This window comes from Opisthocomus hoazin, chromosome 21 (genome assembly GCF_030867145.1).
Source record: "Opisthocomus hoazin isolate bOpiHoa1 chromosome 21, bOpiHoa1.hap1, whole genome shotgun sequence".
NCBI lineage: Eukaryota > Metazoa > Chordata > Aves > Opisthocomiformes > Opisthocomidae > Opisthocomus > Opisthocomus hoazin.
In genome coordinates this window covers 12967159-12983236 of record NC_134434.1, presented here as the reverse complement: position 1 = coordinate 12983236, position 16078 = coordinate 12967159, and the positions used below count along the sequence as shown (strand labels likewise).

At 49.6% G+C, this 16078-nt stretch overlaps 1 protein-coding gene across 1 annotated transcript; it reads left to right on the top strand.

Annotated features, from left to right (window-relative positions):
* Positions 1-15874, top strand: WDR45B (WD repeat domain 45B). Its single transcript, XM_075440866.1, has 10 exons — positions 1-148; positions 4050-4124; positions 6967-7068; positions 7695-7782; positions 8348-8442; positions 10175-10365; positions 12339-12424; positions 13232-13333; positions 13857-13978; positions 14286-15874. Exons 1-10 carry the CDS (start codon positions 82-84, stop codon positions 14390-14392), a joined length of 1035 nt encoding a protein of 344 aa, XP_075296981.1. The 5' UTR covers positions 1-81; the 3' UTR covers positions 14393-15874.
* Positions 15875-16078: the final 204 nt, after the last annotated feature.

The following is a 16078-nucleotide window of genomic DNA, read 5'->3' as shown; positions in this document are numbered from 1 at the left end:
CCGGCCCGGCCCAGCCCGGCCCGGCTCGGCTCGGGCGGGCTCCCGCGGCGGCGCTGGGGCGGCCGCAGACGAGCAGGAGCCATGAACCTGCTCCCGGCCAACCCGCACGGCAACGGGCTGCTCTACGCCGGCTTCAACCAGGACCACGGTGAGGCGACGGGGCCGGGCCGCCCGGAGGGGAGCGGGCGGGGCGGGGGCTTCTCTCCGCCGGGCCCGGCCCTGGGCAGCCGGTCCGCGGTCTGGGCCTGGGGCTGCCGCGGCTCTGGCTGCGCTGAGCGGCCGCGGCCCGGCGCGGGAGGCCTCGGCGGCGGCGGGCGGGCTGAGCGGGCCTGGCCCTGGCCCGCGGCGCGGAGGAGGGAGCTGGGGGGGGGGGGGGAACCGCCGCGCTCACCGGGCGGGCCCGAGCCCCCCGGCCCCGGCCGGGAGCTGCGCGGGCCCCCGGGGCCGGGCTGCCGGGGCTGGTTCCCCGCGGACAGGGGTCTGCTGCTGGGGCAGGGAGCGCTGAACGCCCCTGCTCCCTGTGGGCGCTCCGCGTTCAGAGCGAGGGGGGCAGCTTCTGGTGTTTTTCCCGGATTTGTACTGTAAAAGCGGCGGCTAAAACCGCTGCTCACGCAGAAGGCACGCACGGATACGGTACGTGGGCCTCTTGGCAGGCTTCGCTGTCTGCTTGGTGTGGGGTTTTTCCCTGTGTTAGAAAGGGGAAGGCCTTTTCTGGAAAGGGGGTGCGTACGCCTCGTCGGGCATTTATGATATAAAAATAGCACCAGTCTTATGAGTCAGTGTCATTTTTGTGGAACAAGGAGTAGGAGGTCACCATTTTGTAACATCCTTTTGTCCTGACCAGTGATAACTCTTGCCGAAGGCAGGCTTGCAGCTGCTGGCGTCGTAGGCTGCAGCTCCCATGCCTGTCGCTGATGCTGTTGAAGTCGTCGTGTGGAAACACAAATTATTCTGTTGAGTCTAGTCTGACGTCTCTGATGGCGTTTTGTCAGTCGTATCGCAAGCTGTTAATGAAGCGAGCTGCTTGGTAGCTCTCCGCGCTATCCTGTTGACTTGAAAATGACAGAATAGTCTGGTTTGCAGCAACTCTGCACTCGTTTTCATCTTGCCTTTGCAACAGAGATGGAAAAAGACCTGCGAGGATGAGCTGCGCCTCAGATCTGCAGGGGTCTGTGAGGAAGCGGCGGTGTTGGGTGCTCGGCCCGTGATGGGGCCGGGCTGTGGAGAGAACTGTGTGAGGAGGTGAGGCTCTCTCTGACTGCAGAGTGCCTGTGGAACGTCATTTTAGTGTGTAAAACTTGTTCTTTGTTGCAAAGGCTTCCTTAAATTCCATAGCAGGAAACGCAAAATAAACTTTTTTTGAATAATGTCACATCCAAAGTACGTTTAGGAATTTGCCTTGGGAATCGGTGAGCTGACGGTGTTGAAGTCCTGTCCTACCCAGCCTGGCCAGCCAGATGAGTAACAACAGAAAACCTGAAGAAAAAACATGTTTGGCTTTCATTTGCGGGCTCCTGGAGCTCTTCCCATTTAGGAATGATGGCTTTTGAGCTGTAGGGAGCGTGCTAACTTTTTGCTAGTTTAGGGCCTTTTTAAAGCGTTAAAGGAAAGGCAATTCTTTGGCTGCTCCAAGAGGAGCAGAGAAGAGGCAAAGCTCACTTCTTCCTCGTGGCTTCTACCAAAAGTAGAAATGTGAGTCACTTGAGTGCTGAAGCTTACTAGTGTGGGTGTCTGCATATATTGTCACAATAACCTAATTTCTTAGTAATTTAAGACTAGCCCATCCCATAATGATGGAAGGCGGGAGGAGTGAGCTAGTAAGTCTCGGCAAGTCGCAACCTCCCTGGCTGGCAAGTGATAGAGCTGGCATCTGCCGTTTGTCTGAAACGTGCTCCCCTTGCTCTGTGTGGAGTGATCCTGTATTCTTATATTGGGGGCCTTTGCTACTTTTTGTTTTTAAATTAAAAAATAAAGAAGTAATGTGACCAAAAAAAAATGGAAGGCCCATATTGCAAGGTGTTCTCAGTTGTTTTGAAACAGAATATTCTGACTTTAGGTTTTTAATTTCAAGCTGGTACACTCCTGACTTCAGGTGCTTTTCTAATGCCTTCAGAAGGACACTGAAGTGCTTTACAGAAATGACCAGACAAAACATCATAATAAATTACGCGTCTGCGTGCATTGCTGACAGGTTTCTCCTTTGTCACTGTTGTGGTGTAAGGCTGGTTTGAAAATGGAGGTGTGGGCTCGTTTTGCTGTTGAAAACGGCTTCTTCACTGGATCTCTTCTAAAGGCGCGGACTGGAATGCTTAGCTATAGGAGCCCGTAAACGTTGGTGGGATTCTGTGCTTGCTCTTGTGGCTTTAGACAAAGTGTTTCCATTGTCACCTGCTTTCTGGTTACCCCAGTGCAGCACCCTGCCCCGGGCAGCAGCTCAGCCGTGCCACAGTTTCTCTCTATTCAGCCACAGAGCGAACTGAAGAACGATGCACTGAGAAGGGAGGAGGTGAAATGAATGTAGTTAATTGAAAAGCATCTGCTTCCATATGGTTACTAATCTTTCTATAATGATTATATTCTTGTTAACCGCTCTCTATGTGTGTTTATGTATGTAAACAATAACTTTTTGCACTTAATTAATGACAAAATGTTGTACAGGGTGAAGTTGTGCCTGTGAGTCTTTGGGGTTGGGGGAGCAGGGTAGTTGTGTGCATTGTTTTCTTCACTGTTTAGCTAACGGTGGTACTGTTAGAACAGTCCGGCATATTGGGTCTGTGACTCTGCTGCGAGTGACTGGCGGTAAAACAAGAGGGTCAGCTTGTTTCCTTTCTACGTTGAAGGCTGCAGAGATGGATCTTGTAGTAATTTTTCCTTTGCATGTGTGAGGAGAGTGAACAGGAACCCTAAGAACACTGCCAAACGTACGCACGCCTCCACACCGCATCAGATACTGGTCTGTGAGGCAGGGGATGTGTGATGCCTTCTGTTTGTTGCTGCTGGATTTGGTTGGTTGGGGTTTTGGGGTCACCTGGCTATGAGCAAATGGCTTGGAGAGCTTACGCTGAGAGACTTCCTTCCCCCACCCACCCTGTGACTTTTGGGTGTTGCATTTGGGGAGGGGGTGCGTTTAGACGTAGCTCCTCCATTTCTAGTTGGGGGGCTCAAATCGTTGCAGTCATTGCAGTGCATAAGAATAAAACCAGACCAATTTGAGTACCTCGGTTCAGCTACCTTGAAGATCTTAACTGGATTTTTGAAACAGCGCGTATAAATTGTGTAGCAACTAACCCGCTGTCAGTCTGCCTCTAGCGACGGCAGCTGCTTCTTAATGACTTGTAACTGCTCTAACGTCACACTGGCATTTCTTTATACTAGTAACTACATTCATGCATTAGTGATTAAAACAGCAGGGCAGGATACTGGCAGTCTGATGGGTTCCACTGTAAAGGCATGTGTGTAATTGTGTACATAAATATAACTAAAATAATTTTCCAGAGTATTTTCGTCTGGCTTCAAATCATTCCCTGGTTCAGGTGCATTAATTATTGGCATCTGACAGTAGCAGGCTCTCCTTAGAACGTTCTTAAAAACTGTGTTTGAGCAGCTCTCTTCTGTGGGAGCGTGAACGATGGATCATACCTCACGCAGTCGTAATCATGGTGTAAATTCGGATCTAATGCGAAAGGAGGGGGTTTGCTTCGTAATGACTGTTGGACCGTAAAAGCTGAAGTGCAGGTTTCCTCCCCGCTGTGGTGCCTGGCGTAGGGTGCAGATGGGTTGGGAACCGCTCTCCTTTCCTTCTGTTGTGTTCTCGCCTCTCTACAAAGAATACTGAGAACATTCCACTTGCAGTAGAGGCCAGCATAAAGGACACCTTCTTTAAGCAGTTTTCACTTGCAAAGACTAACAAAGCCTGCAAATAGTCTTCAGCTTGAATTTAACAATGCATTTATCGAGTAACGCTCTCTTAACCCTCTGGCTCTTGCTTAGTTCTTAAGTGTATCTCGCCGTTACTATATATGTGTATATGTGTGTGCTTTTTACTACAGGATGCTTTGCATGTGGAATGGAAAACGGATTCCGAGTTTATAATGCAGATCCACTCAAAGAAAAAGAGAAACAAGGTAAAACGCTTACTTATTATACCGTGCTAATTCTGTATTGGAAGCTCAGCCTGCCGGTGTTTTTCTGTAAGATTCTTGCTTAGCTTTGGCTATGCCATCACTGGAAAGCTTCGAATAAAGCCTCCAGAAAGGAAGTCCGTGCCGGTCCCACAGGGACTGTCACTTCTGCCGCTGCCTGGGCAGACCTTTTTATGCTGTTCATTTGCATAAAGCTGGCTGACGATGAATTTGCCTCACCTTCTTGCAGAGGCTGAACTGTGTTAACTGTCGCCCGTGTTTGTAGCCCTGAATAGGAGATAAGTTGCCTGGGTGTTCGCAAGTGGGAGGAGAGTTGCTCGCTGCAGCAGTATTGTGTACCACCAAGAGAAGTTGTTCTGTTCTCAGGCAGTAATCTGGATGATCTAGTGCAGCAATAAAACCACTGCTGTCTTACTGGGGAACCGAACCTAGCGCTGCGCGTACTTGCTTAGAGTATTGCTTCCAAGAGCGCTGTGAGCTCAGCCTTCTCTTAAACTAAATTTCATGTTCTCTGTATGCTTGAAACATCTGGGAGGATCTCAGGGTGGTAAACCTACTGTTGTGTCCCAACAGAAATGACTAGATGAGCTCTGTTAACAGGCAGTGGGACTTCTTAGCAGAAAGCAATCGTAACAGAATCAAAATAAGGGAAAATGAGACCTAGCCGTGTGATTCTAACCCTGAATACAGGAGGAAAGCTGCCACTCTAAACAGGTTTCCCAGCGCTTCCAGCCTGTGGTGATGGAAAGTATTTAATAAGAGGAAAAATGTATTTAAAATAGCAGTTCCTATGAAACCAGGCATGCTTTCACTTTCTAGTGCTGTAAGAGATTTCGGGCACTGTTCATATGGCCAAAGCTGACAAACTCTTTTCTGTTATTAATAGCAAACTCTTCCATAAGCACCATGTCTTGGGGCTGTCGTCTGTGACAGTGTGCTAAAAGGATCGCAGTTGAGGGTGAAGTCCTGCTGAGTTTCATGTCTCGCTCTCCCTGCCAGTAGCTCGGGACGTGCTTCCAGGACTCCTGTGGTGAAATGTCAGGTTGCCTTTCCCCCGCGGGCTCTGAGGGGTCAGACCGTGCCGGTGCATAGGGACACGGAGAAATCTTGGTCATCTTTCAGGTGTGCTTAAACCTACCGGAGATAGGCCCAGTTGGAGCTTGTCTGACTGATTTCTGTCACCCAGCATGAAACCAAGTCTTGACAGTTACACGCTGGCTTGTCTCTCTCATATCCAGGAGTTCCATGAAGTTCCCCGTCCAAGCGTCACATGTCAGAACTGTAACGATAATGATTAAGGTGCCTGTTCTAAGATGGATTCAGAACACGTTGCAAATTGTTAAATTGTCTCAGGTTCTCATTCGTAAATATTTTACAACTTTTTGTCGTGGTGGTAATACCTCTTCATAACACAATGTGCTGTCATGCTTTACACGCTTTAATGGAGTTAGGAGGCAGCTCTGGTGCAGAAGGGGGTAGAGTCCAAACACAGCTGGCCAGGAAGGAAACTCGGCAGTCAGAAGTGCTGTTGAGGAAACCACGGGGACTTGTATGAAATCCAAGTCTTTGTTGCTCCCATGTGACTGTCTTTCCAGGCAGGCACCTTCAGCGCTGTGTGCTCAAGTCCCAGCGTAGATTCCTCAGCCAGATGTACTGCGGTGCTGCTTCATGTCCCACTGACCCTCCCTTGTCCTGTCCTTCGTGCATACGGCTGCCTCTTCCATGGCAGCGCTTCCTCCAGCTCCGCAGGCATTTTTGCTGTTTTCTCCCATCCCTCTATCTCACAGTGGGTCTTGCTTGAGTCCTCATGAAATTTCAACTCTTCCTTTCACTTTGAAATGGTTTACTAGTTTGGTCCACCTTGCCTGCCGCAACCTGCCAGTCTGTGGAGGTATCAGACAGTCTTTTAAAGGAGAAGCTTGGTTTTAACTCTGCTCATCTGCCTTGAAAGCCGCAGTTACAGCCTCTCCTCCTGACAGTTCAGTTCTCTCTCCCCAGAGAAATGCCAAGCATCCCTCTAAGCTACATAAACAAAGCCAAGGCCCCACTCAAATGTCATCAAATAGAAAAATGCTTTTATTATAAAATCCCCTGGTTGATATTTTGTTCCCCCACTTCCACCATAAGCATGGCATCTTGTTCTGCTTTCCTCGCACCATAAATCAGAAGCTGCCTGCCCCAGCTGATCGATCTTGCTTTCCCTGCGTCTCCCGGAGCGGAGGCTGGCTGGAGCCGGGCTGTGCTTCTTGCCTCTTCTGGCAGCTACGGGCAGGCTCCAGAGAACAGCGCTGGAGATTCTGGTTCAGTTACGTGTGTGTGTGTTTTGCCTTTTCCTCAAACCCACTGAGTCTACAAACACAAATCCCCTTGCAGATAGAAAGGTTCGCGACTGATGAATATAATGGGTGTTTTTCTAAACGCGTGGCGTTAGCATCACAGAGCAACACCAGGCTGGAGAGGTGTCTGTGTGAGGGGAGTGAATCTGAGCTAGCTGGACAGGCTGTCTAAGCATCTGTACAAACCCACTGGACAACAGAAGCTGCCGTGATGATACTGCTTGATCTCCTCTCATACAGCATGTTTTAATATAACTTTTAAACAAAAAAAAACCTCAAAATCCATCCTTTTAGGATTTCTTGTCTGTCACCCCTATTCTGAGGGGATTTTCTGGTTTTTAAGGTCAGCCAGGGTAGGAAGATACTGCTGTTCTTGGGTGCCTCAGAGAAGTGCAAGATAACGTGAGCTTTTCTGGTAACAGTGGTAAAAATTAGATGGCATTTTAACAGATTCTGACACTTTTAAATAAAATACATTTGTCTTTCAGAATTTCTAGAGGGTGGTGTTGGCCATGTCGAAATGTTGTTTCGTTGCAACTATTTAGCACTAGTAGGTGGAGGAAAAAAACCGAAGTACCCACCGAACAAAGGTGAGTCTGGAGGAGCAGATCTTGTCTGCCTTGCTGTCTGTGTGAAGCTGCCCACAGAGCTCCCAGAGCAAATGCCTCCAGCTGGGGACTGGCATTCTGAAGGTCGGCCGCAGGGGACGGTGCCGCAGGTTTAAGTAAATGTGGTGAAGCAAGTTGCGTCCCCACGGCTGCGGTGCTAACAGGCAGTTACCTGCCGTGAGCGGTTGCCAGGCCGGCTGACAGCGCCTGCACTCCTCACAGTTAACTCCGCAGAGGGACTCTGGCTCGGCAGCCTCAGGGGGAAGGGGTGCCTGGTCGGCAGGCTTTGTAGGAAAATGCACTACGTTTTTGACTGCAGCCTTATTTCTTTGATAACCCTCAAAACAAAAAAGCCGATTGTCTTTAGAAAAATGTGGTTTTGTTGTCAGCTTTTGTGGCTAGAGTTTACCAGCTGCTACCTGCAGCAGTCGTAGCAGGAAAGACTGGGTTGATAAACCACCTGGTTAGCGGGATGCCAGTCCGTACCTGCTTAGCTCCTGGACGCACCTCTCGGTTGGTGTTCTCAGAAACTAGAAGTTGTTGTAAGGGAGACGATGTGGATCTTCGGATGTGCCTTGGTGACCTGTGCAATCTCTGCACTGTTCTAGTAATGATCTGGGATGACCTGAAGAAGAAGACCGTCATTGAGATAGAGTTTTCTACAGAAGTCAAAGCAGTTAAGCTGCGAAGAGACAGGTACGTACACCAGACGTGTTCCAAAGGCACACCTTGGCTTCATGCGCTGTTCTTACTCATGTCCAGCTGTTTGTGGAAATAAAACAGTCCTGCTTTAACACCTAGGTAAACAGCACCAGCCATTAAAGGTAGATCAGGCTTTGGGGGTGAGCATTAGGTGTGAACAGATCGCAGCTCAAGTATACTGGTGTCTGAAACCTCGGTGAAAAGCCTGTAAGACTTTCTGGTCCCTTTGTGTAGGGGAATGTTCTTGCGTGGCGACTGCTGACTGTCAGTCTGGGTCTGGACGAGTGTGAAGGGAATTCAAGCGGCTCTCTAGAGCGAGCGCATCTGTTAGCAGCTGGAGGCTGTGTAGGTGTGGGCAGAGGGGTTCTGCTGTCACAGCTTTGGATAAAAGTGTTTTGCAGCCTCATAACTGCACGGGGTTTAGCAAGGCTGTAAGTCTGGTGGGGGGGGGGGGAAGAATACAACTGTTAAATCAGCTGAAAACCTTTGCAGGTCTGAACTGATACGTACGTCCCTGTTTTACCCACCCCAAGCCATAGGAACTTCTTGTCTGTTTCAGAATTGTGGTAGTCTTGGACTCGATGATTAAAGTTTTCACATTCACACACAATCCCCACCAGCTGCATGTCTTTGAAACCTGCTACAACCCTAAAGGTGAGTTGGGGGGGGAATGGAAGCATCTTTGTTCTGTTCTTGCTGTGCTGTTTATCTTTAGCTGCCTGAATCTGTCTCATTTAGTAAGTCATTAAACAGCTGACTTACTGTGCTATTGTCATGCCCTTTGGAGATGATTTCTGTTTATAAAATGGTTATTAAAATTTATTAATACTTTGGCACATAAAAGCTTTTTCATGTATTCCTGTTATGTTATAGGTTTGATTTCTGTAACAGCTATACGCTTTCTTCTGTAAAGAACCTGTAAACTTGATGTATTTTGCGCTGAAAGCTTAACTATGAACACAGCCACGACTCAAGTTCATCATTTGTCTTTTCTAATAGAGCTAGAAGTGTCTAGCAAACTGGTCTCTACAGTCTCAGAAAGAGCCTAATTAGCAAACTGATGGTGTTTTTTTTGAGTAGCAAGGTACGGCTTTGTGGTGTGCTGCAGCGAGCCGGGCGTCAGTGCCACAGGCCAGGTGCTGTCCATGTGTGGCGGCAGCTCTCGGCTCTGGGAGGTGCGGGAGGGGCAGGGCCTGGGCCTGGCTGAAGGAGACGGTGGAGTTGCAGTGGGTGTTACTGGAAAAGGTGGGTAAGGGCTGGAAGGAGAGCCGGGAGAGTGGAGATGAGTGTACGCCCACGTCAGTCGCGCGCTTCAGGCTGGCTGTGCACGTGAAGGTCTCCAACCGGAGGGTGTGATGGCAGCCGTGTCAGCATCTGCCTCCGGCACCACCGTGTCCTGCTGTGAGGGGGGTCGGGGTCCCAAAGCCTGTGGCCGAGGGAGCTGGGCCTGTTTCCTCACGTAGAGAGGAGACTGGGAATGGCGATCTGCAGCCGGTGGCTTACAGCTGCTTGAAGGACAGTTACAGAACGACAGAGCCAAACTCTTCTTGACAGCGCCAGGCAGTGGAATAAAGGGTGCTGGCCATGCTTGGTATCTTGGAGGACCGGCTTGTCCGTCAGCAAGATGTTCTCTGCACCAGGAGGTTACTTGGGCTTGCAGGCCCTGTCTTTGGAGGTCGTCATGCCTGCTGGAAGCGAAAGCAGATTTGCTGGCTGCACGTGGGGCCACACGGCCTAACTGCGGATCCGGCGTCCTGGCTTACAGCCTGGTAGGCGTACGGTGGAAGATGCAGGACACGCGTGGTGTTTCCTGTGATGCCGCCCATCGCCCCGCCAGCTGCGCACCGAGTGCGCAGGAATTGACTTGGTATCAGCAGAACTCCTGGGAGAGGCGGGATTTACCTTACATGGTCTGCAAAAAGTTACAAAGAAAAAGAAGTGCAAGTACCGTAAGAACCAAGTTCAAACATGAATTAATAATAACCAGTTTTACTGACATAGGAGAAATTAAAATTCTTACCCTTTCCAAGCTGCTAAGGAGACTTTTTTTTTTTTTTTTTAAATAACTTTGCTGGAACAGGCTGATGAAGCTGATCTCTGAAAACATCCAGATTTTGGATAACCACAACTAGATTATTTTGAAATAAAGTGATGAGAGAGCAAGTTAAAATTATGCTACCCCCCTACTTCTCTGTGCTCTGCACTTACAGGCAGATCGTGTATTTGGATACTGCAACAGCTGTTAAAATGAAATTCTGATTTACTACATGTATGTTTGTTTATTCTGAAATTACCAATATTTTAGAAACTTATGTTTGAAAACTTTATTAAGGGATGGAAACTACACAGTTACTCTCTTTTTTTTTTCTTTTTTTTTGTCTTTTAGGTCTCTGTGTCCTGTGTCCAAATAGTAATAATTCTCTTCTCGCGTTTCCTGGAACACATACTGGGCACGTGCAGATAGTCGACCTCGCTAACACAGAAAAGCCTCCTGTAGACATACCGGCTCACGAAGGAGTCTTGAGCTGTATAGCTTTAAACCTGCAGGGAACAAGAATTGCGACAGCATCAGAAAAAGTAAGAATAATCTCTTCCTACCTCTCATTTGCTGTGCGTTCTACTGTAAGTCCTTCTAAAACGGCAAGTCGCATCCAGCTGTAGGAGAGACACAGAAATAACTGACTGGAAAAGCTGTCATTGCAATATGCATTCTCAGCCTTCGTCAGGACCCCGAGACAGCCATCCAGGTGCTGCGCCCTAGGCAGTGTTGCTGGTTTAGCTGCCTGCAGCAGTGACACTTCAGTGACATTAGGATGAGATCTGGTGCATGCTGTTCACGTGTTTCATGTGCTCCTCAATGAATACTGTTAATTTTAAAAATGAAGGGGGCAGGGGGTAACCTTACTTGCATTCTTTCACCTTTATTGTTTTCTGCTTCAGTTCCCTTTAAAACCACTGGCTAAAGAAATACTTGTGAGTAGGTCTGTCACACTGCAGGACTTAGTTCTGCGCTGGGTTTTCGCCCCTTACAGACGGGCAGGGAGGTGCACGGCTGCTGTTTTTCTCATACACACACTGCAGATGTTTTCACACAGAGTGTGAATGATAAAATGATTCTTGGGCTATCTACCAAATTGCACGCGGTCGTACGTTACCTAGGGCTAAAGAACCGCAATACGCTGACAAAGGCCTGACGTCACTGCACAGCACAGACCCCTCTGGCCTGGGCTGATGCTGCGGGAGGCAGAAAGGCTGCAAAGCAAGTCCCAGACCTGCCTGCTCCCTGGGACGTCGGTGACCTCTGCCAGGGACCGTCACCTCCCCCGGGGTGACCGGGCCCCAGGCATCAGAGGGACATCAGGGAGACAGGGGTGAGGCAAGCTGAGTACTCGCCCGCTTCTTCCACTCAACTGAAATGAGCTTCTCAAAGACAAGCTCAATGCGTCTGGCAAGTCTCTGTTTAGAATAGTTTCTACTGCACAGCCTATAGCTCAAAAAGCTTAAAAAAAGAAAATGCAGCTATAGTCTCTCTCAACTAATCATAATTATCATACGTCTTATAAACAAAGCTTTAAAACTGCTACCTCCATTGCTAAAAAGAATAATAATCTGCTGAATTTCTATTGAGACATTGCTTTTTTTGCATAGAGAAAAAGTTTGAACAGCATTTTCAAACTGAAACAGGAGTATGGGCAAAGTGCCATCCTGCCATACTGTAAGCAAACATCTCAAGATGTTTCCTTTCTTAAAGGAAAACTAAGCTGGCATTTACCTGAATCTCTCTGGGTTCTGCTGTTTACTGGTGTGCAGTGGGAGAGATGCAGTTGTTAACCAAGTGTATACCATGAGTTGTAGGTGACAACGTATACCCACTCTTCATCAGATGAAAGTACTCGTGAACTGTCCACCACTTCATCTGGGACACACAGACTTGTTTTGCTTCTCTGGTGTCATGCTTAGTTTGCTCTTAATGAAGTACAGTTTCCTAATGCAGCATTCTGTAACCTGGCTCCGCTACGGGGTGTCTCAGAGGGGGAGCAGTACAGATAACGAGCAAGTGACAGGGAACTCATTCTTCTGGATTACTTCAGCTGAACTAACTGTAAGGCAAGACCAGCCGCAGCCTGGTACACGTATGTGCAAAACCCACGGCACAGGAGCAACCAGAACAGAGCACTGACTGAGGCACAAGACCGAACTGCTTCGCAGAGCCTGGGCACAAAAGCCTGTATGCAAGTCTGCTCTCATGCTGGCCAGCTAATGCCAGGGCTGCACTGGTGCCTTACAGTATAAGTGAGGTGAAACAAACTTAGCTGAGTAGCAGAGTTGTAAGACCGTACACCAAAGCATTACAGCGCTGTGGTGATGGGTGTGGTGTGAAATCGGTATTTGTCTCACAAATTAACATTGAGAGGTTCTTTCAGATCTAACAAGATGAAAAATCCAGTGGTGCATGTAGGGGGATGCTGGTCAGACAGAATTTTGGGAGGCATTCACAGACATAAATGGAGTCCTGTCTTTCCTAATACAATGCTTGATTCCTTTTCAAGGGGACCCTCATAAGAATATTTGATACTTCATCAGGGCATTTAATCCAGGAGCTACGAAGAGGATCACAGGCAGCCAATATATACTGGTATGTTTAATTGCTTCCGCTTTGGCATCTTGTGGGGAGCGCGGTGCTGAGGCAGCCTGGCAAACAGCACCCGAGTCCCCTTCAGAAGGCAAAGGAGAGTTACGCTGCCGCAGGCGCAAGGCAGAACTCTTGGCAGCCAGAGCTCCCCAGGCTGCACAGGGCCTGCGCTGCTTCCTCTGCTGGCGACGGTGAGGAGAGAGCAGCAGCTGGGTGAAGCCCGACACAGGTTACAGGGGTTGGGACAAAACCGCCTACACTGACAGTCCCGCTTCTCTGTGTGGAGTAGCTGTGGCTGGGGGGCTGCGCGGACGTCCCACTGAAACACGGGGAGTGCAGCGATGCAGGCCGACGCTTCCCCAAGGGACCGGGATGAGCGCCCGGGGGCCAGGGGCGTTCAGTGCAATGCAGCACTGCTGCGCATGCAGGAGCCCACGGCAGGAGTTTGACGGATCCGTTGCTGGAAGCACGGGGGAGACTTCATCCCTCTGCTTGGCACCGCTTTGGGGAAGGAGCGTTGCACGTTTTATCCAACACCTGCCCCCTCCTCGGGGCAGAGGCCGTGCATTTTCTTCCAGTAGAAGTGGTAGAATTGCCCGCACTGCTCGTGTCTGTGTCGGGGCAGCCCCCGGCATGGCTCAGGCCCTCTGTGCGAGCCCAAAGGGGCTGTTCATCCCGCCAGCCAAGCGGCGCTGAACTGGAGTGGTCGTAGGAGAGGAGCTCAGGGCAGCTGCGGGAGCAGAGCCAGGCATAGCAGAAGCTGTGGGTACGTTCCGGTAGAACTACAGCACCTGTCTGTGTTCCCTACAGTATTAACTTCAATCAGGATGCTTCCCTCATCTGTGTATCCAGCGACCATGGCACAGTACATATTTTTGCTGCAGAAGACCCTAAGAGAAATAAGCAGTCAAGGTAGGGTGAGCCTGTCGGCAGCCCGTGGGGGGCCTGGGGCGGGTGCCCTCAGCACTGGGCCTGCCAAGCAGCAGCCAATACCTGCGGTGCTGGCGGTAGCAAGAGTCATCTGCTGCACGTGAGGAGAGCTGCAGATTTAGGACTGTACAGCAGCTGCCAGGGTTCCACTGTCCTTGGGCGAGCTGTAGCGTTCCAGGGGGTTCGGGTGGGTTTTTAGTGGCTGTCACTTCGCATAGACATACTTTGTGGACATTTCACATAAAGCAATCTCCACTAAAATCAATCCTTGTGGCAGTTTTTGCAGTTGCTTAAAAACATAGAGCCAGAAAGGTAATTGTAGGGCCGCTCTTTCCTAGAAGGGGAATTATATGTATTACCCAGTACTCCATAGAAGAAAATAAAAAGCCAACTGAAAATAGCAGTTAGTGTGAACCCTGCGACTTGTTCAAACACCAGCAGTTCTACATCAAGGCTGGTCAACACCTTACCAAGTTGTTATACCTTTTTTTTCTCTCTCTTTCAGTTTGGCCTCTGCCAGCTTTCTCCCCAAATACTTCAGTTCCAAATGGAGTTTTTCCAAATTTCAGGTTCCCTCAGGCTCTCCGTGCATTTGTGCCTTTGGAACAGAGCCAAACGCTGTTATAGGTGAGTACTGGGGGCTTCCCCAGGTCTCCCACCTACACTGGCTCCGAGCTGGAGGGAACGCCACGATGAGATGATGTTGCATGTCCCTGTCAGCCGAGAACAGGAGCTGCCCTGCGAGGGAGCGGGATCGGTCGGTGCGTGGGGTGGGCGCGATGCTGGGCTGACAGCGCCCGAGGGCTGACTGCCATCGGGTGCCCCACACCACCCCGTGTCCCGGTGGCGTGGGAGGTCAGCCCAAGCTGCTGCTGGAGGAGCAGAATGGTGCCTCTCAACAGCCGAACTTAACAGGACTTTGGTTTTGTTTCAGCAATATGTGCGGACGGCAGCTACTACAAGTTCTTATTCAACCAAAAAGGGGAATGCTCAAGGGATGTCTATGCGCAGTTTCTAGAAATGACGGATGACAAGCTTTGACTGAGCTGAGGGAGCACGTGGGTCAAAGCACTGCCTTGGCTATTCCACATCTTTGGAAGGACAGTATATGAATGTCCAGTACTGATCCAGAAGTTTAGCAGACCGCACTGAGAAGCCTGGCCCAACACGATCAGAACAAGCTCTGAAGTAGTGGACTACGTATGTTTATTCTCATTTCTGCAAGTATTCATCATTAAAATCTCTTTGGGTTACTGTCATCGACTCAAGTTCTCAAGATGTGGCTTTCAACAAGCTTGTGCCTATTGGGTTTCTCAATCTAAACTGTGAAATGACTTTAGATGAAACACGAGTGCCTGCCGTGCTACACGATCTGCAGGGGGCTGTACGCAGGTACAAGTAGCCTTAGAAAAAGGGATGTGAAAACAGAAGGTTTTAGGCATTGCTTTACTTCCCCTGAAGGGCTGGGAGTGGGGGCAGTCCTATGGATCATGCTCAGATAAACCTCTGCCAGCTCAGCTAGGAGCAGGCGTGCTGCCTTCCCCCTCCCCGAGCCCAGCTCGCAGTGACAGAGCAGAAGAGATGACAAGCGTGGAGCCGTAGCCAACTGTAGCTTGAGCCACGCTTGTCCTCCGAGCTGGTGCGTGGGGCTGGGTGATGGTCCCATGGCCGCAGGCTGCTGCTCCTGTACGCCTGCCAATGTTGGTTACGTTGAGCGCTCGGCACTACCTGTCTCAGGTGCCAAACTGTACAGAGTAGCCAAAGGCACGCTTAGGCACTGGCTGAGCCAGCTGACCGCTCCTCGGGGCATGGAGCAAGCACCCAGCGCACTCGGGCGCCTGGAGCTCCTGACGCCGCAGCGGTGATTCCTTCTGTAACAGAACAGCCATTCCAGGTTTAAAACCCGCCCTCGGTACTGGCGTGACGGCTGTGCTGGCTGCTCCCACAGTTGCTGTGCTTCAGCCGGAGGAGGGACAGGCCACGGGCACATCCAGCACAATGAGTGAACGAGGTGGCAGCAGGTGTACATCTCTGCAGCGGCTTTAAACTTGTAAACTTTTGTTTTTTCATCTGAGAAGTTGCATACTAAATGCTGTTGGCCTAGGGACAGTTAGGTTAGACTAAACCAACTGACTTGTAAACTCTTTCCCAAAATTGTAACACAGCAATTAATATTTACTGCTGAACTAAGGCACAAGATGCTGAGCTAGAAACTGAAATAGACACAAGCGCTCCGCTCATAGCACTCGGTACCTGGGGGAGGGACGTCTTGCTCTTCTGAAACTTGATTTCACAGACGCTTCAAACCTGACATGCCAGTTCACTTCAGATTGCTTAGCTGCAAACTCTTAAATTTGACAAGTTTCTTTTAGCGTCACGTAACATACTAAGGACTAACTTCTACGCAGATTTTGATGTCAGGGTTGCATGTTGCTTTTATGTGTATTTAACCACAGAAATTGTTTTGCACACTTATTTGTAATATGTTATTTCTTTTAAATAAAAGTGACTAATTTTGCTGTATTCACTGATGATCACAGCCAGCATTCCTATTGCCAGAGGTTCTGGGGAATAAACATGTAACTGAGGAACCAGCGGTGGTTGCTGAAGGGCAGCAGCTGAATTGTGTTGCCCGTGCCACGTAAACACAGTGAGTACACGAATTACTGCCTGGGATGCGTGCATTGGTGTTTATACCAAAACAAGTCCCACTTCCAGTGCAAACCA

Bases quoted from the DNA above. Each gene is read 5' to 3' on its own strand.
- WDR45B (XM_075440866.1), top strand. From the start codon at position 82: ATGAACCTGCTCCCGGCCAACCCGCACGGCAACGGGCTGCTCTACGCC. The intron at 4,125-6,966 runs GTAAAACGCTTA...TTTGTCTTTCAG, and splicing joins CAAAGAAAAAGAGAAACAAG to AATTTCTAGAGGGTGGTGTT. The intron at 7,069-7,694 runs GTGAGTCTGGAG...GCACTGTTCTAG, and splicing joins GAAGTACCCACCGAACAAAG to TAATGATCTGGGATGACCTG.